The sequence below is a fragment of the Leguminivora glycinivorella genome, chromosome 1 (genome assembly GCF_023078275.1).
Source record: "Leguminivora glycinivorella isolate SPB_JAAS2020 chromosome 1, LegGlyc_1.1, whole genome shotgun sequence".
Lineage (NCBI taxonomy): Eukaryota > Metazoa > Arthropoda > Insecta > Lepidoptera > Tortricidae > Leguminivora > Leguminivora glycinivorella.
Genome location: NC_062971.1, coordinates 29,127,181 through 29,154,596, shown reverse-complemented (window position 1 = coordinate 29,154,596; position 27,416 = coordinate 29,127,181). Strand labels below are relative to the sequence as shown.

Below are 27,416 nucleotides of genomic sequence, written 5' to 3'. Positions count from 1 at the left end.
TTCTGTCCCTTTCAAATCAATATGCGTGAATAAAACGGGACAACTTTACGATGTTCTACTTTTTCATTTCTACTCTTTTGCCGGGCTGTAATTTATTTATTTATAGAGAAGTGACAAACAATTTTGTGTTACAAAACTGGTAAATGAAAGTAACAAATACTTATAAAAGTAATAAAAGGGTCTTCGTATTCACAACTTTCTGATTTCGAATACTAAGGATACTTAACAGATATCATTCTCAATACGGTGTTCGGCCGATTAGTAGGTAGCAGTGGGTAGGCAATTAATATTCGTCTAAGTGGCCGAATACCGAATAGTTACCGGATATTCGTTGCATCAGTCGAGACCTTTGCTCTTATTCGATAAATTATATTTAAATAGATATGAATAAAAGGGAATACTTAAACGGTTTTTATTTTTATTATGAACTCAGCTCCCGGTTATTCTGTCTAAGATACGTCGCATGGCATCAGGATTATCAAGCGGTACCTGTAATATAAAATATGACTATATAATACCATCCCACGTAACGCCACTCATAGAATATATCTATAGAAGGCAAATAAAACCAAGTTGGAAATGCCATGAAATTAAAAATAGATATCAGAGTCAAACCAAACTAAGTTGGCAGCGATTTTGATGACTACATCGCTAGTACAACAGTTATTTTAAACGCCAAGCTATCAACTTATGTTTGGAAATTCACCCGGACGCCGGTATTGGATGAAAGTTGGATATGGTACATCTTTATGAAATACCCGAAATATTTCCTACCTATTTCTGAGCCCATAAAACCATTGTAAAACTCAATGTAAAATCATATTTTGGAATTTCGAAGTTTCTTTCCCCATACTAAAATCAAAAAGAGTTTTCGTGCTAGTCCGTCCAGAGTACCTAAGTATGAATACGGAACTAGCAGATGACTCATCATAACCGAAATTAGCGGTTTCGAGGAGACTTTTAAGCAGCAAAGATAAATACACACCGATTGCCCCGCCACGTTCACCCAATAGAAGCTCAGTCGCTCAGTCTCCCGGAAGTAGCCCTGCACGAGACCGTTGACGATGAGCGTCGCACGGGGACTAGCGAGGAAACTCTGCTGCCCTGACCACCGCAGGGCATTCACCCACTCGAGTTGACCTGGAAAACCTTGAGTTGAAAAGTGCTTGATTCAAAGTGAAGCTAGGAACATACTACGCGGACGTCCGATCAGTGTGCACGGTCTTCGGGACGTGGCTTCGGCTGACCAAAACATCCAGCGAGCCAGTTTTCGATTGGACGTCCGTGCGCTCAAGGCCACGTCCACGACCGACGACCGATAGTTTGCACGGTTAAAGCTAGGAACATACTACGCGGACGTCCGTCGTAAAACGACCGCGACCGCGACCTATCAGTGTGCACGGAACAAAACATCCAGAGAGCCAGATTTCGATCGGACGTCCGTGCGCTCAAGGCCACGTCCGCGTCCGTCGACCGATAGTTTGCACGGTTATGTGTATTTCCATTGTCCAGATTCCCGTCCGCGGTCGATTTACGACGGACGTCCGCGTAGTGTGTTCCTAGCTTACAGCTAGGAACATACTACGCGGACGTCCGTCGTAAAACGACCGCGACCGCGACCTATCAGTGTGCACGGAACAAAACATCCAGAGAGCCAGATTTCGATCGGACGTCCGTGCGCTCAAGGCCACGTCCGCGTCCGTCGACCGATAGTTTGCACGGTTATGTGTAATGTCATTGTCCAGATTCCCGTCCGCGGTCGATTCACGACGGACGTCCGCGTAGTGTGTTCCTAGCTTAAGTGTATAATTCATTGTCTAGATCCAGCGCCGGCCCGCGCACTCGATCAGGGTAGAGCGAGATACAGTTTTGGCGCCCCCTTGTTTAAACTTTTTTGGGGTCCGAATCCAAAACGCCATCGTTATAGATTCGCTTTGTCCATCTGACACCTCACAAACATTGAATTAATAAAAATTGTTATATTAACGCGAGCGAAGCGAGCGCGAAATTTTTTCCTTTTATTGATGGGGGGGGGGGGGGGGAGGGTCTAAATAAGCCCGACATAAGCCCACATGCAGGGGTAAGTGGGGTAACAGTCGGAATTAAGCTTCATTTCAGAGCCAAGGCAAGACATGGGAGACAAAAGCAAATCACGGCAAAGGCCAACTTGGACAAACATTGAAAAATCGAGATGTTCGACTTCAACTGCAAAACTGCAGAGCTTGGGAATTAAATAAGTTAATTAAGCTCTCATGTTGTTCGACCTTTGGCATATTTAGACTTCAATGTGCTTACGTTCCCGACTTCTAGGCCTTTTATCTCATGATCGGTTTAATTTTTAATATCTGGGCGACCGAGCTTCGCTCGGTTCTATTTTAATATATCACGTCTTTAGATAAAAAAAAACTCTTATAACTACAAAAACAAAAAAAAGACAAAAAACAAAAACTTAATTTCTGGCCGGGATTCGAAACCCTGACACCTACGATCTATCTGCGTACATTAGACCGACCTCGTACGACTGAGCTAAGCGGAATCGATGCGCGCGCAGTGAAATTAAGGACCATATATTTTACGTTTACAAACGCGAAAGAAAAACTCACGAAAACTCGAAAATTTTCCGGGATCTAAGGCTACGATAGATCGATCTTTCACCCCCGAAAACCCCCACATAACAAATTTCAGCGAAATCGTTAGAGCGGTTTCCGAGATCGTCGGTATATATAAATAAATAAATAAATATACAAGAATTGCTCGTTTAATAGTATAAGGTAACACTAAGAATTAATTAGGCCACAGTAACTCGGTAGTCAGCGTCGGGATGCCATAATGGGTATCGGTGGTTTGCCATGTGCCCTTCGGTTTCCTAGTGATTAGAAGTTCGTTCATCATCACGCTTACGCTCCTTTGATTCATACAAAATTGCGCCCCTCTGAGACGTTTTGCGCCTCTGGCTTTAAGAGGGACTCCGCTTTGGATTGTCGGTCATGTCATTTGGATAGCGACGTAACTTTGTCGCTCGGCGTCACAACAACGTGGTTCGTCAAGAGCTATTAGAATCATCTTTCACGGCGCCCTAGCAACAGCTCCCACCTTATGAATGTTGTACATTTTGGCATTGTGGTGCAACTTTTCAGATAATCAGAATCACAAATCTAGACTTTAAACAGCTAAACAAAATTCGATCCCGGCTCCTCTCGCCAATTTAGACTATGTGTGCGCCCACGTAATGACGATTTCGGCGCCCCCCTTACCATTCGGCGCCTAGAGCGGCCGCTCCACTCGCTCTACCCTTAATCCGGCCCTGTCTAGATCCGCGTCCGCGTAGTATGTTCCTAGCTTGAACGACTTATTTCAGGGCAAGGTTTTTGGTGGCTGATGCGTGTTATTAAACGAGCAATGAGGCACAATGACATTTTTATCCCGCCAGGCGGCGCGTGTGCAAGTGTCTAGGCATGTCACTGTCATTCATATGACTGTGTGTGAGAGAGAAAAAACATATCATCTCGCTCTCACGTATGAAATTCTTTATCTGTGCAATGCTAGTGCAATGGACTAATAGGGTGGCGCCATCTGTCATAACCTTTGAGTGTGCCTCCTCATTGTCTTCATGAAACTCGTGCCTTCCTAAACCTTGACGTTGGCGGAATCATCGACGAGCCAAACTTAAAATTGATTGAAAATGTGGGTGCCTTTTTAACCGACTTCAAAAAAGGAGGAGGTTCTCAATTCGACTGAATTTTTTTATTTGTTTTTAGTGCTAAGATTAGGTTGACAGTCTATATTTATGACGATTCTTAAAACTTGGCTCTTACCTGGAGTGTTGGATATCGCGTCTAAGTTGCCGTTGTAGATAGTCACTTTAAGATTCGTGTTTTCGAGAATGTATTCAACTGTAAACAATTAAAATTGCAATCACAATACAATTCAACAGTATATACCCCATGCCATGAGATATATTAACTATTTGTATGGTTTTAGGTATGGTCACTTAATAAGATTGAATCTAACCTCACTCATAGTATGTAGGTACATCTTATAATTTTTTTGGTTATTTTTTTTCTGACAATTTAACATCACCGATGAGGTGCACTAGAGTAATTTTGAATGACAGAAATGCTCGGGTAATTTCGAAAGGGGAATCTTATCTTGATATGATGGAAATAATGGTGATTTTTATGCGACTTACGAAAACACACCACTTTCGAAATTACCCTAATGTACCTTAACCATATTCGTGCTGTCGCTATATGTACAGGTAGATTGTGTAAAATGAGGCGTAAGTTAAATATTGCACACGAGAGTAAGTTAAATAGCGGCGACTTGCCGCAGCTTTTTATTGACTCGATTTTGAAATATTCTTTCACCCCGAGTTGCAGACAATGTTTTTCATCACATTTGTAATAAGTATAAATTATATGTAAACATATTTAGTTACATATTATATGTAAATGGTGCTACAAATTTCGTAACTCCCTAGGGAGAACGATTCTTCTCGAAAACTACAATAAATCGACTAATATACATGGATAATAATAGCCCATGATGTGAGGAATCTAAAAAAAATTTTTTCAAGTTAAGGTTTGGACCACCCTGTATAACTCCCGCTCCGCATGCAATTGCACATTTACTGTAGTTATTACCCATCTGGAAATATAACAGCATTTCGTAATAGCTCATTAGTAAAGAATCTCTTAATTATGGCATTATGTTATTAATAAATCGCTATAAGTATGCTAATAATGCTTGCACATCGTTGGTCATGAGATGATTATTATCCATTAGTGTCATCTTGCACTTATAAAAAAGCTAATTTGCATGATTAAGAATAATAAATAATAATTTTGTACTTCGTATTAACTTCCTTGTAGATTATGCACTGTAGGTACCTATTACACAACGTAATAAATCTAGAGTGTATAGTATAAGTGCGTTATCATATCCGATCCGACAACGGATGTAGGACCGATATCCCCTATATTACAGGCGTCATCTTGGATTTTTTCTTTTTCCCTTCACTAGCTCGGAAACACGTGTTTTGTCCTTTAATACCAGCGGGTAAAAACGCATTTTATCCACTAGTGGGTAAAGTAATTTGACCTCGAATAAAGTCAAATTAACTGCTTTAAAATTGATAAAAGTAGGTGAATCTAGTAATAAAGATGATTTACCACCTGTGGAACTACTGGAAGCGGTGATAAACGCATTTTTGCGTTGTAGTTTCCTTGCTATAGTGAGGGGAAAAGTTTTGTGTTACACACGGGTGCAAATGTATTTTACTTCTCGTGTGTTAAAAAACACAAGTTCAGGATTCTATTCTCGAACCACTCGCTTCGCTCGTGGTTCAACTATAGTATCCTTTCACTTGCTCGTTTTTCAATTCCACACTCGGCGTTAAAATACAACTTTGCCCCCTTGTATAACAAATAACTATTTCCATTGAAATCCTTCCGACATCCGATATCGTACTTATTGGATAATGTGAAAACGGACTAAGTGTAAGCACAGCGTAGGCTAGACCGGTCGTCGAAGAAGCTTACTTTTTTCAACATCAGATTCCATGAAGGTGTTCCTGAAAGCGCGGACGGCGGCGTCTTGACGCGCCGCGTAGGATCCGCTGATGCCCAGGGCCGGCGCCACGGTCTCATCCATGAACCGGTATGAGTCCAAACCGAACACATTGTCCAGGTAATTCGGTTGGCCGAAGTATCCTGAAAATGTACTTAAATCAGTAAGGCCCTATCCACGGGCAAAAGCACCAAAGTAATATCGTCTACGAGATCCAGAATATAAATAAGTACTAAATTCCATCAAAAACATAAATGAGATAGATCCAAGTTAAAAAAATATTCGTCGCTGTCAATTTCACCAATGATAATAACTAATTAAAGTTTAGGATTTGTCTTGGTTAGAAAAAGCAAAGATTTTAGAAAAATTGTTCCCTAGTTACTTAAATACAAAGTAGCAGGAGCACCCTCGAAATCATCGAGCAGTATACATATATGTATAAAGCGCTGTGTTAGCGCAATAAGTTATCTAACATTATTTAAGCGGTGTCGACCTTGCCGAGCGTCACGTGCTAGTTTTTCAACAATATGTCCCAAATTGACTGCCACAGCTCCAGCGTTCTCGTTTGTGTATTCTCCCAGTGTCAAGAAGTGATCAAAGGCAGCTCCTAGTTGTCCGTTGTGGACTAAATCGCTCGTTTCCTCCGAGAAGTTATCAATAGCGGTGCGCCCGTCTTCGTCGACGTAGCCCAGCTCCCAGAGATAAAAACTGAGTTTGGTCAGGGCGAGAGCCGGGGATACGATTCCGTTGCCGAGTGCAATCCCTGCTAAATTATGTGGAAGCTCCTGAAATATAAAAGTTAAAATAAGACTTCTTTTAGTACTTATCTATTTCATACCTCTTAGATGAATTACGTTATATTATATGGTGACCTAATTTGATTTCTAAGTAAGTATGCTACGGTAAACTAACAGCACTTAAGCGTAAGCGGAGTACTTAAAGGTTTGTAAATAAAGATACCTACTGTTCGGATTCAGATTACCTACACGAGCATTGCTTCCGCCGTATCACACCGTAACAGAAGTGATGTGGAATATGATATGATATACAATCTTTGTACTATGCAAAAAGGAATTAACTTATTTTTTAATGGCGTGGATATTGGTTAACAATACTGAAAAACGTATGAATAGCAAACTGTCAAACATCAGTGTCAGTGTCCATTCTTTAAAATAATTATAAGTATAACTAGAGTAGAATTATAAATAAAATAAAATAAAATAAATATTATAGGACATTCTTAAAGTCATTCTCATAAGTATACCTTAGTTCTCACTAATCTAATCTCATCACTAAGTATAACAAAGTATATCAAAAAGTTCGAAAAAAGTGCCGAACGAGCCATCAGCAGAGACATTATAATACGTTACTAGTTCAGTTATATAATTATATCACTGGATTAAACTTAGTCTAGGGATATAATTATAATACGTCTCTAGTTAAGTAATATAGTTATATTACAGGATTAAGTTCAGTAGTATAATTGTAGCAGTGTAGTGCTGCAAATTGCACTATTTGCGATAGTAAATATCATGTTTATCTTAGATTAAATTAAAACTGCCATCGCACAAATCCAAATGCAGATACAATTTAAAAAATGAATAAATCCGATATTATGAAAAGAACCGGGAGCACCGGTTCCTAAATTTTTGTCTCGGTTCTTTCGCCACCATAAAATTACCGGGATTTCCCGGGAAATCAAGAATCGGGAAATACCGGGAGCATGCCCTAACTGTTACGTTTTAACTAATATAGCTTGGATTCGTTTGTTTAGTAACCAAACCTTGTGTACTATGTTCGATACAAAATAAACTTTGTTCTAACGTCAGTGACATTGCAACCGAGACTTAATACATCTACATCAGCAGCATAACGGTAAGTCAATAGGGTACCTACAATACTTTTAGTGGTCACTTTTGATTAGCATAGCAATGTTCTTAGGCGCGTGTTGCGTTTTTAAGGTTCCGTATAGTCAACCCTTATAGTTTCACCATGTCTGTCTGTCCGTCCGTCCGTCCATCCGCGGATAATCTCAGTAACCGTAAGCACTAGAAAGCTGAAATTTGGTACCAATATGTATATCAATCACGCCAACAAAGTGCAAAAATAAAAAATCGAAAAAAATGTTTTATTAGGGTACCCCCCCTACATGTAAAGTGGGGGCTGATATTTTTTTTCATTCCAACCCCAACGTGTAGGTAGTTAAAAATAAATAAGGGTTTACTAAGATCGTTTTTTGATAATATTAATATTTTCGGAAATAATCGCTCCTAAAGGAAAAAAAGTGCGTCCCCCCCTCTAACTTTTGAACCATATGTTTAAAAATATGAAAAAAATCACAAAAGTAAAACTTTATAAAGATTTTCTAGGAAAATTGTTTTGAACTTGATAGGTTCAGTAGTTTTTGAGAAAAATACGGAAAACTACGGAACCCTACACTGAGCGTGGCCCAACACGCTCTTGGCCGGTTTTTTGGTATTGGTTTCACAAATAAATGAAAGATTTTCTAATGTTTAGAATATGCTACTAATTTCCGATGAAAATGATCGAGGCTGTCATAGGTGTCTTTTTTCTTTGACTTGCTCTTCAAAATCCTTACATTGTCTTCCAGTAACCGCATGGTGAGAGCCAGTGCTAATTTCGATCCATGTCCTTGTCCAAAAATATATAGAGGCGCATCGTTGAAACCACCGTGCATTTCGTAAAATGATGCCAAAGTATACATTAAATGATCAACTGAAAAGCAAAATATTCAAGTAGTAATAATAGTAGGTTATTGTTATAAGAATAGCAATACAAACTTATCACAAATATGTGACCTAAATCCCGGGAACATAAACAATAAAATTTTGAGCATTTTCATTGCATATCCGAGCAATAGATTTCGCCGGGTAACATACGCCCTCAAATCTTCTCTCTTCGATTTGATTCCGAATCATTTAGGTCATTTATTTATTTAAACTTTATTGCACATAATTAAAACAAAAATGTACAAACGGCGGATTTAATGCCTAATGGCATTCTCTACCAGTCAACCATTGGGCTAAACAGAAACAAGAAAAAATGGTCATTTTAGTTATTCACAGTGTTTATTTTGTCACCCACAATCATTTACGGAGTGGATAATTAAATATATTATATATAAACTAGTTCAGAAGAATTACTGGGCAACTTTTACCCGAAATCGCGATTTTTTTTACTTGTCCATAGAAAATGTCAAGGTTAAACAACGAAAATGTATGAAATAAGTAAATAGGCATTTTTTCGCATTTCAGGGGATGGTCCGTAAAGTAGGTAAATACTGCTAGTGACTAAATATTTTTTTTTACTTAACGTATAAATATAAAAAATGTAGTTACTGTTTCCGTCAATAGTATCTGGAATGGAGCTGTCTGATTGCGCTGCGCTGAAGCCGGTGCCCATGGGTGCGTCCACGAACAGTAGGTTGTATTGGTCAACCTGTCAATTTAAATGTTAACGTTTCCAAATATTTGGCATAACGTCATAGAATTTATAAATACATACATGTATAGTTATGTATAAAACTATATACTTAGTAATTGTATGCTCTCAATTATTTACGTTTGAATTATTACGTTGCGATAACAGTCATTACAAAGCACAAATTAAATATGTAATGCATAGTATACAGTGCATGTAATTAAATATGTATTCATCTGACGCACTGAGTAGCGTAGTGCAGCTTGCTACGTATCAGGTATTAAATGGACTTCCTAACATTGCTTAGTTAGGTTAGGGCTATGCCCCATGTGAGGAAGTCCATAGAATGAAAACACCGGAGTGAGTTTAGTGGGTAGGGCCAAGTTTCCCCCCTCTCGCAGGTTAGGACACCACGACTAAACTATAAGTGCTAACTTTTCAGTGTTCGATACTCTATGGCAGTTCCGACTCAACTATAATAATCCCATTATAGTTGACTTTAGTTAACTGTAATAATTTCAAAAATAGTACTTCATAATTTCTAAACTAATTTGCGATACCTGGCAAATTTGTCGCATCTGAAACACATTTTTAAATCTGTCGAGTTATCGGCCAATCAGAGACGGTTATTACAAACAATTGGTTGCTAGGTAATTCGATGTTGATACAACTGTGAACGACGCTATTAACATTAATTATAACTAGTGCGATGAATGATGATATTTCCGTCCATTGATGATGAAGATGATGACTGTAAAAACGACGTATTGATACAATAGTGATATAACTTTTAACTCGTGTCGATATTAGGCCACTCAGCCTTCTTCGTGACCTAAACATCGGTACTCGTTTGAAAACTTCCTATTATATCACGATTGTATAAAATACTACTTCAGTACAAATGGTGTTTTTTACGCACTAGTGCGAGAAGTGGTATCGGCCGCCATGTACTCGTAACGGCACGGCATCGTCGCTTTTCACTTTGTCGCTACCAACTCGAATCCTAACAAGTTTATTCGCTTACCCAAGAATCATTCCGCTGATTCAAATTAAAGTCATAAGGACCAAACATCCCAAAGTTGGCTAGTAGACTGGGCGAGACCCCCGTGACTCCGTCCAGCCACAGGACGACGGGTCTCGAGGCGGGCGTCTCGTGGTGGGCGGGGAAGAACCACCAGAACATGTCTCCGGAGCCGCGGATCCTGGTCAGAGCGGCTGTGCCTTCTACATCTCCTATAGCTTGGTTGTTTAGCTCTGGAAATAGTAAATTAAAGATTATAATATTATGGTTCACACTAGTGATTTTTGTAGGTAAGGTCAATGGACAAGTGTGTCATATAGACTAAGAGCCCAGAGTATAGGATGCAACCTTGTGTCTGAGATCGAGACGCTTCTGGTCTCAGAATTGGGTAATCTTAACCTAGCCCAATTCAAACAAAGTATAGTTAGTGCGTTTTCTACTAAGAAAACACCATTTGTCACGGCGCCAAAGTTTCAGGGCATCCCTTTTACCATCTCTAAGCAAAAGTATGGATACTTGGTGCTGATATTACGAACCATATCCAGTTTCGAAGTCATGTGAAACATGAAGCTAAATTGGGTTCCAACGATTGAACAGGGCCAAACTACCGGGTCAGCGTCAGCGACTTTCGTTATATAAAGCGCAGGTTCGACCTTAATATTGAGTACTGTCCCCATCTCTGGTCTGGCGCTCCGCAATACCAGCTCCTTCCGCTTGACTCCATCCAATGGCGGCGGGCAGTTCGGTTTGTCAGCAAATTTATTGACGGCTTAGATTAGAACCTGTCAGCCTTCGCAGCGCCGTTGGAATGTGTAGAACATTCAAAGAGAGCGTTTATACAATGGGGATATTAGGAAGAGCTTTTTGTATACTACCGTCTCAAATTGTTACCCACAGCACTCGCCATTTTTGACCTCTCATAAGCAACGGTTAATTGCATAAAATACTATAATGAAACTAAAGGGACACGGGGTACGCGCGTTTCATTCGTTTGTTTATATTCAATGGATTTTAATATTATTAATCTCGTATGGTTCCCTTCTCTATTTTGGCGCGAAATTCAAACTATCGGCGGCGGCGGCGGCGCGCATGTCTATTTCATAATAAAACTAGTACTTAGTAAAATATAGTGTCCTACATTTCTAAATAGCGGTGACATGGTATCGTTACGGAATGAAAAAAAGTCACATCATGTAGGGGGTACCCTAATAAAACAAAAATGTACGAGAATTGTACTCACATTGTACGCTAATTAACGGACGGACGGAAAAAATTACTACGCGTATTTACAAGAAAACAATGGCGAAAATCAGGGTATGTCACCGCTAAAAAGACGAGAAGCATACTTTCTGGCGGGTGCAATGATCTATACCGCTATACTATTTCACTATGTAACAGCTAGTCCAGTTTTCAACTTTCTTGTGAATCAGAAAATATATCCGTGAATTATCCGTTCAGATTCTAAAGTAAGCAACCTACAAATGCTTTAGAATCAACATAATATTTTTCACCATACTCACTGATGGTACTGATCATTGTTTTCTTGTAAATAATACATGTAGTACATTTTTTTTCATTAGCGTACAATGAGTACAATTCTCGTACATATTTTCTGATTCACAAGAAATCTGAAAACTGGACTGTTACATAGTGAAATAGATAGCGCCCGCTAGAAAGTATGCTTCCTGGCGGTGACATATTGATCACTGTTTTCGTGTAAATACATGTAGTACATTTTTTTAATAAGCGTACAATTTAGTACAATTTTCGTTCCATTTTTTTATGTGACTTTGGATTCCGTAGGATAGCATACACCGCTAGAAAGTATGATACAAAAATATCTATCTATACCTATCTCTCGACACAGTGTGTGTTTTTTACAAAGGGGTATTGTGGTTTTAGCCTGTTTTTAGGGTTCCGTACCAAAAAGGTACAAAAGGAACCCTTATAGTGCCGCTCTGTTCGTCTGTCTCATTACTAAATATCTCGAGAACTACTTATGCTATCGCTTTGAAATTTGGAATATTTATGAACATAGTGAACCTCTACAAATTGAAAGTATTATTTTTTTTAAATTTATTAATATTATTTATAGAAAATTGCCAAAATGAACGGGGGCAAACTGTAAATGTCAAGTTACTAGGTCAAGTGGGGTATCGTTAGAAAGAGTTCAAACTGTACATATCAAAACTATTTTTTATAATTGTTTTGTTCTGAAGAAAAATATAAAAAAAATATCGCTCCCCCCCTTATCTCCGAAGTTTACCAACGAAAATGTATGATTTTTTTTACCAAATATGGCCATTATAGTAAATATTACAGGAAAAATAAAATCATACACGTACCTTGAAATTTTTTTTTTAATGAATAAAAGAACCTTTCAGATTTACATTTTCAATTTCACCACCCTTGCGGGTGTTTATTGTGCCTGTAATTTTTACAGAATAACAATAAAAGTACCCTCTTTCAAATAGAGGAGAAATGGTTAAAATCGGTTTACGCAATAAATAATTATCCCATAAAAATCATCTTCCATACTTTGAGCTCGCGCACATTAGTTTACTTAATTTGCCGATAGATGTCGCTGTACGTTGAACGCTCATTTCCTACATCGCGTTTTTCCTGATATAATGGGATCGGGTCAGGATTAGGAGCGTCCTGACGACAATGTTGTAACGTAAACTATTCAAGTCGAATTGTCTTGATTTTCTTTGGACGTTGTTTAATAATAAAATTGTATATTAAATATTACTTGTTATGTACGTGGGAAATTGAGTCTCGAGGAATTTAGTCAAGTCTGTAGAGTTATATGAATAACATTTGATGATTCAACTAAGTATTGAAAGTTTGTATGGAACCCTCGGCGGGCGAGTTCGACTCGCACTTGGCCGGTTTATTCTTTCTTTCATGCCGTGAGTTACACTTGAACCTATTTAAGACGGATTGATTGAACAATTAAATTCAGTTCACGCGGTCTCTACTAGTGTCGCAAAACGCAAACATATTACATAAAAACGGAAATATACACGATCTAAAGGAATTAATTGAATTTTTTTGTGTAGGTATACCATCAAGTGGTTTTGTCCGCATGCCAAAATCCTGTAACCATAGCTTTAAGATATAGACCGTGATTACCGTTTTGATTTTTGTCGAGCTCCCGATATTTCGACGCAGTTGCATGCATCATGATCACGGAAAACTGACGAAGGCGGGTGGATGTTAAAGTTGCATAGACAGCGCGCGATCTACCCTCCTTCGCGCGCGTCGGCTGCGTTCACTGCGCGTCGAAATATCGGGAGCTCGACAAAAATCAAAAAGGTAATCACGGTCTATATCCCGGTCAATATAAGTCTAATACCTGGAGAAGTATGGAAGTTGTTGAGTGAGGATGGATGTATGTGGCTGACTTTGTTCTTCAATAAGTTGTTGCATGAAGAAACTATCCCCGATGAATGGTGCGACAGTTTACTGGTGCCCATTTTCAAAAACAAAGGGGATGTACAAGACTGCAACAACTATAGAGGAATAAAGCTTATGTCACATACAATGAAAATATGGGAAAAAGTGATAGAGAGACGCCTGAGAGAAGAGAGTGAAATAACACAAAACCAATTCGGGTTTATGCCGGGAAGAGGTACAGCAGACGCCATTTTTGCACTTCGCCAATTGTGCGAAAAATACAGGCGCGCAAAAAGGAACCTGCATATGGTGTTTGTTGACCTCGAAAAGGCATACGACCGCGTACCCCGAGAGGTTTTGTGGTGGGCTCTGAAAGAGAAATGCGTGCGTGGGAAGTATGTAGAGCTAATTCGGTCAATGTACAGTCGATGTACACGCGTTCGGTCAGCTGCCGGCACCACCGACAGGTTCAGTGTCGCGGTGGGCTTGCACCAGGGATCGGCTCTAAGTCCTTACCTCTTCCTGCTTATTATGGACGCTTTGTCGTCGGACATACAGGAGGAGGTACCCTGGTGTATGCTTTTCGCCGATGACATTGTGCTTGTTGGTGAAGACGGGCTCGAGGTACAGAGCAGACTCGAGAAGTGGCGGCAAATCTAGAGAATGTTGGCCTGAAGATCAGTAGATCAAAAACAGAACATATGTTCTGTGATTTCGGCGGTCTCTCTGGTTTTGCTGCCATAGAACTCGATGGTATTTTATTGCCGGTCTGCTCCGACTTTAAGTACCTTGGTTCGCTCGTACAGTGCGATGGCGATATCGACCGCGACGTGAAAAACCGTATTAGCACGGGGTGGATGAAATGGCGACAGGTCACGGGAACCATTTATGACGCCCGGATGCCTCTTCGACTGAAGGGCAAAATTTATAAATCTGTCATCAGACCTGTCGTCATGTATGGATCAGAGTGTTGGGCCCTAAAGGTGACGGATGAAAAGAGATTGCATGTAGCAGAGATGAGAATGTTAAGATGGATGTGTGGCGTCACAAGAATGGATAAGATAAAGAATGAGTATATCAGAGGAAGCTTGAAAGTAGCATCGATAGTTGAAAAAGTAAGAGCGAATCGACTAGCATGGTATGGACATGTAATGCGGAGGGATGAAAGGCATGTGACGAGAAAGATATTACGAATGAATGTGGAAGGTGGTGGAAGAAACGGGAGGGGAAAACCGAAGAAGAGGTGGATGGACTGTGTGAGACATGATATGGAACTAAAACAAGTTAATGATGAGATGACGAGTGACAGAGATGTATGGAAGAGAAACACATGCTGCGCCGACCCCAAGTGACTGGGATAAGGGCAAGAGAATGATGAAGCTAGATTGAGTTGTTAGGCCAAAAAGTGTGTCCACATGAGAGGGTAAAGTTGGGGCTGGTTCCTTCTCGCACTTATTGCCACTGTCAAAATCATTTGAATGACGTCATCACTGTCATAATTTGGGGATACCTGTCAATATTCAAAGTTACTACCAAATCTTCTAATACCCAATTAAAGGTTTTTTTTAATTGCGCAAATCTTTGGTTTTATGGCTTCATAATAATGACTTACCAATTCGTTACAAGGTATTAATACCTTTGCCTCGATATACTTAATACAAAAATAATTTAAGAAGTTTATAAACTTAGTTACAATACAGGTAAAAATACTACTACTATTTCTGCACCGGTGATAAAGTTCAATTTAGTAAAAAAAAGTGTGAGCTCAGTCCCTATTGAAGGTCCATGCTATACTAGGTATACTTTGTTATATAAAATGTTGAATAAGTAGCACCATCCCGTCTCGTCCCGTGAGTGTCTTATAGGTAAGGCGACTAATGGCGGCAGATAAGCACATGAGCAAAGCATCTCGCCAGTATCCTTCGCCGGGTGCCTAGGGCTCATGAGACCGCAGGCAAGCACGGCCGCGTGATAGACGATAACGCCAGGCTAACCTTTTCATACTATTTTTAAGTGCGGTAGGGACGCACCGATGCGATAAAGTTTATCCAATTAGTGTGCTAGTTCTTGAAAAGTTTGTACAAAAATTAAGGAAAAAGTTAAATTTGTTTTTATTATTCCTATTTTGTTACCAAGATTTTTTTGATGAATTGAGATTTCAGTAAGTCTTATATCGTCATTAAGGTTCTCTAGTATCTATATTTTCTTAATTATAACAATTATCCTGTATATATCTTACGAAAGTCGACTTATAGTACTAAATGTTGGTAACAAAATAGGATCAATTAAAATTTGCTGACCTGGCTATGTACAAAGTATTCGGGAACTGCTCTGCTACGCCCGCAGTGCACAGAGTGCACGCCACCACAATAAAAAAATGTTTACTTAACACTTTCGCTACCAAGAACCCGACTGTCGGGTACACCGCTCGTAGAAGCGTAGCCGATTACATGGGTTTCCCCGTATGTAGCGAAAATGTCGTAGCGCCGCGTAGAGCCCGGTTTCGAAAGTGTTAATTCAGATTACATTTGGCTAAAGTTTGATCTGTGGCTAAAGGAAGATCCCACTTGACGGTTTCAATGCAATTTCATTTACATATAGCTACGTACCTACAGTTCTGAAGGGGTCGCGGCCCGCTACAAGCCACCAAATAAGCACCGCTATACCTCCGGCAATCACTACCCCTGCCGTCACTGATATTATAACAGTTTTCTTCGCCATTTCATCGTTTGCTATACTAAACAGAACCGGTCGTATAAGGTGCAGTCTGATCAATTATTTGGTGTTATCACGTAGATAAGTGAACTGATTAAAAATTAAGGCGATTTAAAGAGATAGTTAAATTCTTGACTAAATTGTTAGCACACATGATATCGTGATTTGTACAAAATTATCGTGGTTTTTATACGTAACGTTATTGTCCTTATCACGGCTCACGGACATTGTGTAGAAGACGCCCCGAATCGTGAATATCATTTGAATGCGATTCTAAAAGTAAACATTAATTTAAGTTATCATGAGATGTACATATTTACAATAGCAGTCGATAATTGGCAGCATAGCCACATCCACAAGCCTAAGTTTTACATTTTGATATATAACATTTGTCTTTAAATTTGGGAAGAAGCGGTTTACAAAAGTTTAGCGTTGGTGACTGTAGCCACATTACTTCACAAGTTTCACAAACAGTAGGGGTGAAAGGTTAAGCTGGAAGAGGTACAATAAAACAAATCCATTTTCCCCTCACTAGCTCGGAAACACGTGTTTTGTCCTTTAATAACAGCGGGTAAAAACGCATTTTATCCACTAGTGGGTAAAGTAATTTGACCTTCAATAAAGTCAAATTAACTGCTTTAAAATTGATAAAAGTAGGTGAATCTAGTAATAAAGATGATTTACCACCTGTGGAACTACTGGAAGCAGTGATAAACGCGTTTTTTGCGCTGTAGTTTCCTCGCTATAGTGAGGGGAAAAGTTTTGTGTTACACTCGGGTGCAAATGTATTTTACTTCTCGTGTGTTAAAAAACTCGCAAGTTCGGGATTCTATTCTCGAACCACTCGCTTCGCTCGTGGTTCAACTATACAGTCCTTTCACTTGCTCGTTTTTCAATTCCACACTCGGCGTTAAAATACAACTTTGCCCCCTTGATAACAAATAACTATTAAAAGACCAATTTTTGACCAACAATTCAACACAAGCCTTCATGAGCTTCCCGTGCGCCTCAGTCAATCTGTGCTAGAATGTACTATACTTAATATTTTTTTTTATCATAAAAAAGCCTACCTGGGAAGGGTAATGCACTAGAGGCAGTATAATAGAAAAGGAAATTAATCCATACAAGAACTTATGAGCATGAGAAACGAAAAATAATTTCCCAAATACTGGAAAACAGTGAAAACTACATGTAGGTACTATCTTAGTAGCGTCTTAGATTGAAATAAACCTAAACAAATATTATCCGTCAATGTGACCTCAATATACTTATGAAGCATGTATTTGTATAAGGCAATAGTAAATCTTAGGAAATAAAACCAAAGTATTTGTATTTGTTTTATGTATTTAATAATGCAATTGTATATTTGGACTTTTAGTGAGTTAGAGTTCATCCAAACGAAGTCATATCTCGTAGAAAGGCGTTTGATCCGGCAGGGTTATCTCTCGGAACCTAGGAAACGAAATGTAAACAAAGTATCAACGGTCAGTGTACTTAGGCTATACATATAAACAGTTAATTAAAAACTGGCACCATCATACTGGCGTATTGTTTTCTAACGTATTTCAATTAGAAAGGGACGACATGTTATTCTACTGTACTCTTTTGTGCCAGGCTTTAGTGCGTTTTCACAATATCCGATCCGATATCTGATGTCGGACCGATATCCCATACATTACAGGCGCCATCTTGGATTTTTTCCATTGAAATTCTCCAGAAATCCGATATAGGATCGGATAATGTGGAAACGGACTTACGTTTGAGTTTAATACTAAAAGTAATATAATAGTATTGTCTACTGTATAAGAATATACTTTTCATCACATTTGCTGTTTAAAGGTATCATTGCGTCTACGTGTACTGAAGCATAATGTACTATTTTATTCCCAAGGGAATAATGGATTTAGTTTTAAAAATTAATACAATCCGTACAATACTTCAGGCAAAGGATGTTTCAATCTGCCAAGGATTTTTATTGCACAACCAAAATTTGACTATTAAGCTATAAAATATATTATATGGTATGAAAAATGCATTTTATTTATGTTTTACAATTATTTCAGTGTGTTTTGCATTTATTTCGGAAATTTAACTCAGATAAATTGTTATAATTTGCAATCTGACAATATGCTCTCTACTCGCGCTTGACCGCGTGCGTACGTGAGGCACCCACCGTTGCTTAGCAACGGAGAGTACAACAGATCAAAATATTTGAATGAATGAAAAATAAGTAACATTTTAGTTCAAGTATATGATTCATATGCGTTTTTGAATGTTGCATTTAATTTATATGCAGTATTTTCGTGTTTGTTTTCGTTAAAAAAGTGTTTGTTATCAAAAACAATGGATTTAATATGAATAATCTGATGTATATCAAGATACGCTACTGGTCGCAACGCCGCCGGTTGAAGGTTTTGCCTTATGACTGTTTCCTCTGTATTTTTCTCTCAAATGTGATGAAAAACATTGTGTGTAACTCAGGAGGTAAGGACATTAAAGACTTGTGTCTATTATTCACTCCTTTCCTTCCTGCGGCAGTCGAGAATAATAACACACGTCTTTAATGTCCTCCTTACCTCCCTTGTTGCACAATGTACTATGGCTATTTATACATAATTAACTATGTTACAAGTGTCAAAAATGTATTGCATTTATTAAGACGAATGACGGCGGACTAAAGATAGATCGTTCAATGTCTAATTCATGGAGCGCCGAGTTTCCTCGTGGATTCTGTAGTCAAACCTTAATTCAGTTTGAAAATTAGATTGTAACTGGGCTAAGCAAATCATTTTGGGTCGAATTGGGCTTTATTCAACTAACTATGCTAGTTACGCTAGACTATCCTGGAAACGCTCGAGCGCTCAGAAAGTTACGAGAAGTAAAAATATCTACATTTGCACCCGAGTGTAACACAAAACTTTTCCCCTCACTATAGCGACTAGCGAGGAAACTACAACGCAAAAAATGCGTTTATCACTGCTTCCAGTAGTTCCACAGGTGGTAAATCATCTTTATTACTAGATTCACCTACTTTTATCAATTTTAAAGCAGTTAATTTGAGTTTATTCAAGGTCAAATTACTTTACCCACTAGTGGATAAAATGCGCTTTTAACCGCTGGTATTAAAACAAAACACGTGTTTCCGAGCTAATGAGGGGAAAATAAATTGATGAATTGGCCATACACTTTTGCAGCTCACTGCACCTAAGCTAAGTAATAAGTTATAACTTAAGGTATTGCTTTTCTATATGTTATATTATTATACTTATTTATTATTTTTGTACCTATGCTTAACATAATTTAATAATTTAAAATTCGAATCTTAGAATCGGGCTTCCGTTTAGTTTCCACGTGGTTTCCACGGAGCGCAGCCATGTTTATTTAAGAGACGCCAATTCTCGTAGGGCTTTTGGTAGGCCTGTTTGTTTTCCCGACGGGCAGCGCTATGATAGTCGGCTCAATTTTCGCTGGGCTATACACAGCTCAGATGTTTAGCTTACGCTTTGGACCCAACATTTATACAAACAAGATATCCCGTAGGCCTTCAGCTGGATAATTTACTAGGCAGGGAGACTCCTGATGCTGTGATAGGTCTTGGCATTGAAATTATAAATGATCTTCCCACAGAAACATAGGAGTATATGTGTAAAATATATTAAATTTTAACTTACACTGTGGCCAGCCATGTTTATCCAGAAGAACCTCAGGTTTCCATAGGACTTGGAGTAGCCCTCCAGCCGGTTATTCTCCCAGATAGGCTGCCGCGGCGCGCTGCGGTAGCCCTCGGCGCCGGCCCATTGCAGGCGGTCCATCCACAGCATTTGTCCTTTGGAAGCATTGACGTTATTTATCAAAGCCTGACCAAAAATATATGTTATATTATGACTATTGTCAAGAGGGCGCTGTTATTCTAATGAATGCGGCGACAGTTCAGAATAATATGAAGAAAATAGTTCTTGACGCGTAGTCATATAATTTTATATTTCTGCGGGCGTAGCATAGCACACTAGTTGGATAAACTTTATCGCATCGGTGCGTCCCTGTCACACTTACAAATAGTGCGAAAAGGACGGCTTGACGTTATATAGTTTATTATGCGACCCTGCTTGCCCGCCGGTCAGGCTTTACTTTGTAAAGACGAGCCTTATGAGTGGTACGAAGTGGAAAGGTGCATCGAAGTAAAATTGCGTTATTGTGCACAATAAGTTGTGCCGGATAAGTTGTGCAGTCTAACCGTGATAGCGTGAGTTGTTAACAAAAAACATAAATCGCTGTTAGTTTTGTAACGACAATCAAGCTTGAAATCTGTATTTAAAACTAAACTTTTTTCACGTTCTGAATTTAGATTATAGCTTAGTATAATTTACATAATTAAAACAAAAACGATGTTTTTATTGAAATTCCATGCTTAATTATCGTTGCAAAACTAACAGCGATTTAACTTTTTCTTAATAACTCAATCCCAATTTTTTTAAATGCCCACATAGAAAGCTGCATACGGACTGAGCATACATGTGTACACGTAGCCGCAACTGGATATTAGTTATTTATGTGACTGTTGCATAATGATAGGCATTAAAACATGAGTGTTGTTTTTGTTGTGTTAATAAGATAACATGAATGTTTTAATGCCTAATTATGTATAGTCGCATACATAACTTTATCTACATCCATGTATGTATGGGCGCGGGTTTATCGTCCCATACAAAATTTGAATTTCGCGCGTTTTTATACTCTCATAATTTGCTTGACCGTCTACCTACCCAAATTCATTCAGATAGGTTAGGTACTGCACTTACATTTACATACTCACATGAAATTCGACACGCGTATTGAGATCTGTTATAGACCGACATGTCGGAAAACTGTGCAATTCTGACAATAATAATTAAATAACCTTTTTTGCGTCGATACATATATATAATTTAATGTATGATAGGAAACGAACTAACTTGCGATATTGTCACGTCTGCTTTTGTTGCATTTTTTACTATTTGGTTTCAACGAAACATGGCCGCCGCAACATGGCGCTTCGGCGTGAGTTTATATTGATACATTTTTTAAAAAGTAAGCGTGTTTAAACAAAAGTGCAGTAAACCTACGTATGAAAAGTCACTCCTTGGCTTTAGTTAGATTTTCCTGAGCAGTTTGTACAGTACCTCACTACACATGACGGCATTATTTAGACGAAATATTTTTCATTGCGATACGTCAATCTACCACAGCCGTTCGGCACAGACACCGTGATTTACTTATTTCCATTGCCCTGCTCTCATAGATTAATTCAGTGAGGCCCGTCTTTACCAAGTAGGTAGGTGAGTAGGAAATATATATAATGGTATTAATTATAAAAGCAATACAACGCTGGTAACTTTTAATCGTTTGGTATGACATAATAATTGTGGCTTGAGATGAAGAAGGGTTTTTTTGTTTGTTGTTTTATTACAAAAAGACAACGTCGTGTCTGTTTAAGTACCTACTGGATAAGTATCTTGCCATTTTATGTGTTCATGGTTTTGTATACCTATAAAAACAGTATTTACAATCTGATTTTACCGTAGGTAAGAATGTTAAATATTAGTGATAGAGAAATAGAATAGTATTGCAAAAGATTTATTCGTAAGCACACAGACAAAAACAATATTTAAGAATGACAGAAGAATAAAGTGCCAGTGCCACGAAATGGCCTCATCTCAGTAGGCAACTTCCAAACGCTGGTCTTAAGTGAGAAAAAGCACGGAACCGCATAAATACCTCATACAACTCAATTAAGCGATGGGCAATTAAATTTAACGATTTTCCGTATAGGTACTCGTAAACTCATAACACGCTACTTTAGAATTCTTCAACCTCTTGAAATAAAGTCTGAGATAGTACTTACATTTTCCTGTTTTATTTCAAGGTTTCTACTTATATACCTGTATGTATGTATAATATGTGAATTTTCCTACTTCTTAATCTTAAAATTTTAAGATGCATAAAATTGAAGGGATTCGTTTCTTCTGGGTGCACTTAGAATTCTAGGTAAATGTATAATGTCGTTATATTAAAATGTGCAGTTATGTATCTACTACCTAACTACTGCAAGGCTGAGTATAATCTCCTTAACCAATTCTTACACATCATCAATTTTCTCTTTCACGGGGAAAATGGGACATTGAGCTTCAAACGGGGATATGTCATGGTGTACCGTACTTGCTTTGGACTCTAGCCAAACGTCGGTACTTACAATCCTTGACGCTCTTCCGTGCCGATGCGCAATGGCTCTGTCGTGTCGTGCGTTGAAGCGTCAAGTGTTGCCCGTTTGGATAGAGACCTCTTCTTAGTCGTGCCCTGTTGGCAGACAGGTCGTGATCATGTCGCGGTCGATTTTTGCGTTACGGCAGCTCTTGCGATTTGTCATAATCTGGCTCTCTGTCTGTGCCTCTGTTTTTGGTGGAGTGGAAGCAATCGTTGTATCAGTTGACTGTATTATCTGTGATGGACTTTATAAGATTGGTTGGTGGTACTTACCAGGAGTGTCGCAAATCAAATCAAGGTTCCCGTTATACTTTTGTACGATGATGTCAGTCTCGTTTAACAATTTTTCAACTAAAAACAAAAAAAGACATTTCTTAATAATTTGAATTTTGAATCTTATACGTATAACCTTACTACAATCAAACAAGCATAGTTGTGGAAAGGAAGGCTTCAACTACTTTTCACTACACTACACATTGCTAGGTCAATATTGAACCTTTATTTACGTAATTAATAATTTCGATTTCTTTAAATTAGGCAATGAAAAATTTGGTCGGTCTTGCTAATCGCGATGCGAGTGCGAGCGATAAGAATTCCAAACCATTTTGAAATTAGGATTATACTGCTCTAGTTTTTGCCGCCGTGGGCCAAATTTAACTATTCGAGTTAAAAATACGATGACACTGCCAACCCAATGCTACCCAAGACAATGGGATGCCTAGCGCTTCCTTCACGTTCATCAGGTTATTGAGGTTGTACTCCTCCTGAGAGTCCTGAGAACTTGGATTAAAGAAAAAGCAAATGTCAGATGTTACTAACTTCCTTCGGTGACAGGTTTCATGAAGTCGCCGCGCTGCTGGTCGAACACCGCATTGGACAGCGAGCCCCACCGCACGTGGGCCGGGATTCCCAGCGCTTCCTTGACCGGCCCGTTCATCAGGAAGTTGAGGTCGTATTCCTCCTGGCGGCTCATTGCGGAGTACGACATGTCGCGGATCGTGAGCTCTCGGGCGATTTCTGGTGGACACAAAATATTAGCATTAATTTAAAGTTAAATCTATTAAACAGAACATTAGTTCTCAATATCTAGAATCTAATGATTCAATCAAATCAATCTTCACAGTACCTACAACTCAAATCTGTCAAATCTAGTAGGTAGTAGGCAGTCTAGTAGGTACCACCATCCTTATTGGAGTCGTAAAAAATATCCATTGATTTTTTTAAATAAAACAATACCTACATATGTGTATAATTCAGCAATCCCCGAAAAGTTTGTACATTTGGATCACGTCTCCGATTTGGATAAAAATTGGTAGGCTGATAGAGTCCATGATGGTGAGCAAGATCCACTAGGTTTCCCAAAATGTCTTAGGTTGATTGTATGAAACTTTCCTTTTTTGTTACCGAAAATGTATAGAAATCTGGTAAGAAAAAAGGAAGGATTCATACAAACTACCTACATAGGACATTTTGGGAAACCTAGTGGATCTTGCTCAGCATCATGGACAGCCTACCAATTTTTATCAAAATCGGAGATCCAAAATATCCAAATGTACAAACTTAACGGGAATTGCTCAATTACGGACTACTTGGCGGACTACGCTCAGAAGTATAAGTATTACTTATTTGTAATTTTATTTGGAGAGCCCACTTGAAACAAGGGGCAGACATTGCTAGGTTTTTCCAACAACCGGCTTTGTTTAGTTTTGTACCATTTAGAGTTGCCGCTTTTCCACGATTATCAGAATAGGTTTCTAATTTTAAATTAAATAATTACTACCTATTCGTAATTATAATTGTAAATGGGCCCCCCGACTAACACAAACACAATATTTTATATTCATGTGTTATAATGAAATTTCACCACAAAATCTGTAATCATATACCTGAGTTTGCTATTTCAAATTACTACCAATTAATTTGCGGTGAGGTTAGCCGTAGCATCATTAATATGTATTATAAATTTTAATTAATCATGAATGCATAGGTACTGAAAGTTATCATTAAATTTGAATACTTAAGATTCCGAAAATAACAAGCATTTTGAGATTTAAAAATATTTTACTGCTATTTGTACGAAGACGAACAAAACCTACTGTATTAAGAAGGTACATAATCACGTCAAAACGGCTATAATACTTATAATTAAGTAATGTAGGTAAATTAGGTATGTCCATTAAATGAGATTCAATAACCAACTAGTCATAAGCATGAAAAGCAACTCTTAAAAATACAAGGTAATTTCTCGTTCTCATTTCTACTACCTATTTGAAATTTAAATTTGCCTATTTAAAGCGCAAATCCTTCCTTCAGTTCATATACATAATAATTATTTTATAAGAACTTTAATCCCTCTTAAAACTCGATCGAGAATACCTACGTCTAACATTTTAACTAAGTATACCATAATCTGTCCTGGTGTCCGGTCCGAAGCCTTGTGTTTTGGTGAGTATATTGTAGAAGTCGACGTTGTGTGTGGCGCGGAACACCTGTGTCTGCGTGGCGGCCCACGCGTCCGTGGACTGCGCGTACAGGCCCTCGTCGAACAGGCGCTCGGCCTCCCGGGCGGCCGCCTGTATGTTCTGGTAGCCGGTCTCGTCGACCAGACCCGCGGCCAAGAGCAACGGCCCCCACGTGAGCGTCAAGTCTACCGGGTGTATCCATGCATTGCCCATCGCTATTCCTCTTAAATTCGACCTGATTGTTCCTGCTTGCTCTGCCTGAAATTGATAGCTGGGTATGAATGAATGTTGTTTTACTCACAATGCAAGTCGTCATGTCAATGTGAATAGGTAAGCCAAAATTACCCATTTGCACACAGTTTCTTGCGATCTAGATATGTGTCTGTCATCAATGTCCTGCCTGATATAACTGCTCCTTATCTCTATCTCATAATTCGTTCATGCAAAGAAAACATATACGAGTAGCTCGCTTCTGGTTCGAATGTTGAGACGGAACAATTTATAGTTATAATTATTATTTATAGTTACATACTTCATGCATACGAATGCCCATGTCAACCGCCATTTTCCCACCATATGACTGTCCATAAATGTATAACGGAACTCCCTCGAATTCGGCATGCTTCTCATAGAAACCTCTCATCAGATTTACGAAGTCCACAGCTGAAAAAAATAGATTTAAATAACAATGTTTTCTTTTTAATTAACCGGTAATCGATTCGAATGTCTATTACCAATTTGATCATTAGTTGTCGTGAGGAAACTCCAATCGTCAACATAGCTGTATCCGGTGCCTACAGGATTGTCTATGAAAAGAACATTAAAATTCTTTACCTGCAATAATTGAAACACAATTTTAAAAACAATTGAAAACACTTTGTCAATAACGTCTATTTAAAATGATGTGGTAGGTACAAACATGGAAATCCTAAATATTAAATGAATGGGGAGTAATTAAAATAATTGGTCATTTTTACCCGTACTTGCCTAAATGAGTTTGGACAATACATAAAGATAATTGAGTGCTTACCCAAGTGTAATTCCTTTCTTGGAGTGATAAATCGAGGGGGCCTAATATTTCGAAGTTTCCGATGCCGGTGGAGGAGCCGCCGGGCCCGCCCTGCAGCCAGACCACCAGCGGGCGGTCAGTGTAGCTGCGCTCGTCCGCCGTCGTGTAGAACAGCCAGTAAAACATGTGAGCCCCGCGCCGCACTGTCACGTAACCCGAGTCCTGCTTGAACGGCCCGAACTGACCTGAAACAAAGGTCACAAACACACTTTATTCATAACATAAGCCACATTCATGAGACGCATGTCTTGCGGCGCGGAACGGACGTCTCCGCCACGCCGCCTGAATGTAATTCAAAAAAACGTCTCCTCAGTACATTTTGTATAGGAAGGACGTAAGACGCACCCCAGGCATCATGGCGGCGGCGTCCGTTCCGCGCCGCAAGACATGCGTCTCATGAGTGTGGACGCTGCCTAAATCTACACAATTATACATAATAATAATTCATTGATCACTTTTTAATACTAAAATAAAATAAAAAATAAATACCATTCACTACACAACATAATAACGCAGGAATAAGTAACCAATTTGGCAACATGTTTAGCGAGACTAGTAAGTATGTCAAAAAATGTTTGATTAATAATCAAATTCAAAATGGCTAATCGCTGATTAACTTTATCAAGCTCGGAGATAACGAAATCAAATAATTTCAGTCTAATTTATTACCTATGTTGTTGAAGTAGTACTTATTTACTAGCGTTGAAAAAACCGGAAAAAATCAAATGTTTTTTTCAGGAGTTTATGAAATTTTCGTTTTTTTCGGTTTTTTTCGGGTTTTTTAGGAAAAAAACGAGCACATTATTAAAATAAGTATTTATTTAGTCACTCAAATCACTGTCACTCTCATCATATACTTCAGTTATTTCTTCTTCCATGTGGTCGGTGTAGTCCGTTTGTAGGTGCAAATTCGCCCGAATAAAGATTAATTTATCCCATCAAAAACGTAAATGTGAAATGAGAGCCAAGTTCAATAATATGATAAATGCCTTGGTTGTTCACTTCGACGACTTTTTTCGTCGAAGTGAACAACCACTAGAGAACGCTTATTAATTAATATGTCTATCTCGCATGTCTCAATATATGAGCCAAATTTGACACGTTTATGTAAAATAGTTTTTGAGTTATGAGGGGGTCAAAAGTGGCTCCAAATGGTTCGTGTAATATAACACACGGTGCTGCTCGCCAGTTCTGTTACTTGAACTTGGCTTGACACGCTACCGCTTGTCTAGATTAAGACGCTTTGGCAATAGCCGATTTCTGTCTCTGGTGTCCGTCCAAACAATGACCAATTTCTCTCAGCTGCGGCGGACGATGGAGGAATACTGAGCAATCTAACCGCAATATTTGACAGCAGTTTGGTAGAACATAACCCTTTCCACCAACTCAGTGGGGTTATGTTCATGACAGGCCGCCAAATAACTTCATTTGCCCAAAAGCCTACTTTTGCTCTCTGCATACTCGGCGAATTCAGCCATCAAATACCCGTCAGTAGTAAAAA

General features: G+C 38.8%; 2 protein-coding genes across 3 annotated transcripts; both read right to left on the bottom strand.

Annotated features, from left to right (window-relative positions):
- Positions 1-398: 398 nt before the first annotated feature.
- Positions 399-16,214, bottom strand: LOC125231939 (retinoid-inducible serine carboxypeptidase-like). Its single transcript, XM_048137550.1, has 9 exons — positions 16,039-16,214; positions 10,034-10,263; positions 8,928-9,027; positions 8,168-8,304; positions 6,062-6,353; positions 5,541-5,711; positions 3,816-3,893; positions 986-1,140; positions 399-489 (listed from the first exon to the last, which is right to left on the bottom strand). Exons 1-9 carry the CDS (start codon positions 16,148-16,150, stop codon positions 430-432), a joined length of 1,335 nt encoding a protein of 444 aa, XP_047993507.1. The 5' UTR covers positions 16,151-16,214; the 3' UTR covers positions 399-429.
- Positions 16,215-17,470: 1,256 nt separating this feature from the next.
- Positions 17,471-26,479, bottom strand: LOC125226715 (retinoid-inducible serine carboxypeptidase-like). Of its 2 annotated transcripts, none has more exons than XM_048130797.1 (9): positions 26,405-26,479; positions 25,877-26,106; positions 25,581-25,680; positions 25,379-25,509; positions 24,789-25,104; positions 23,204-23,401; positions 22,658-22,735; positions 19,816-19,970; positions 17,471-17,596 (listed from the first exon to the last, which is right to left on the bottom strand). In XM_048130797.1, the coding sequence occupies exons 1-9, from the start codon at positions 26,454-26,456 to the stop codon at positions 17,534-17,536; spliced, it is 1,323 nt and encodes a 440-aa protein (XP_047986754.1). In that variant the 5' UTR covers positions 26,457-26,479; the 3' UTR covers positions 17,471-17,533. The 2 variants fall into 2 exon arrangements, with proteins under 2 accessions (XP_047986754.1, XP_047986763.1); XM_048130806.1 differs by having other exon boundaries at positions 25,877-26,100; positions 26,405-26,462.
- Positions 26,480-27,416: the final 937 nt, after the last annotated feature.

Excerpts from the sequence above, each read along its gene's own strand:
- LOC125231939 (XM_048137550.1), bottom strand. The coding sequence starts at position 16,150 with ATGGCGAAGAAAACTGTTATAATATCAGTGACGGCAGGGGTAGTGATT. Across the intron at positions 9,028-10,033 it reads ATCAGCGGAATGATTCTTGG|GTTGACCAATACAACCTACT; the intron begins GTAAGCGAATAA and ends TTAAATTGACAG. Across the intron at positions 6,354-8,167 it reads TGCGGTTACTGGAAGACAAT|GAGCTTCCACATAATTTAGC; the intron begins GTAAGGATTTTG and ends TTTATATTTCAG.
- LOC125226715 (XM_048130797.1), bottom strand. The coding sequence starts at position 26,456 with ATGTTGCCAAATTGGTTACTTATTCCTGCGTTATTATGTTGTGTAGTG. Across the intron at positions 26,107-26,404 it reads ATTATGTTGTGTAGTGAATG|TTTCAGGTCAGTTCGGGCCG; the intron begins GTATTTATTTTT and ends TTGTGACCTTTG. Across the intron at positions 25,681-25,876 it reads AAGAAAGGAATTACACTTGG|GTAAAGAATTTTAATGTTCT; the intron begins GTAAGCACTCAA and ends CAATTATTGCAG.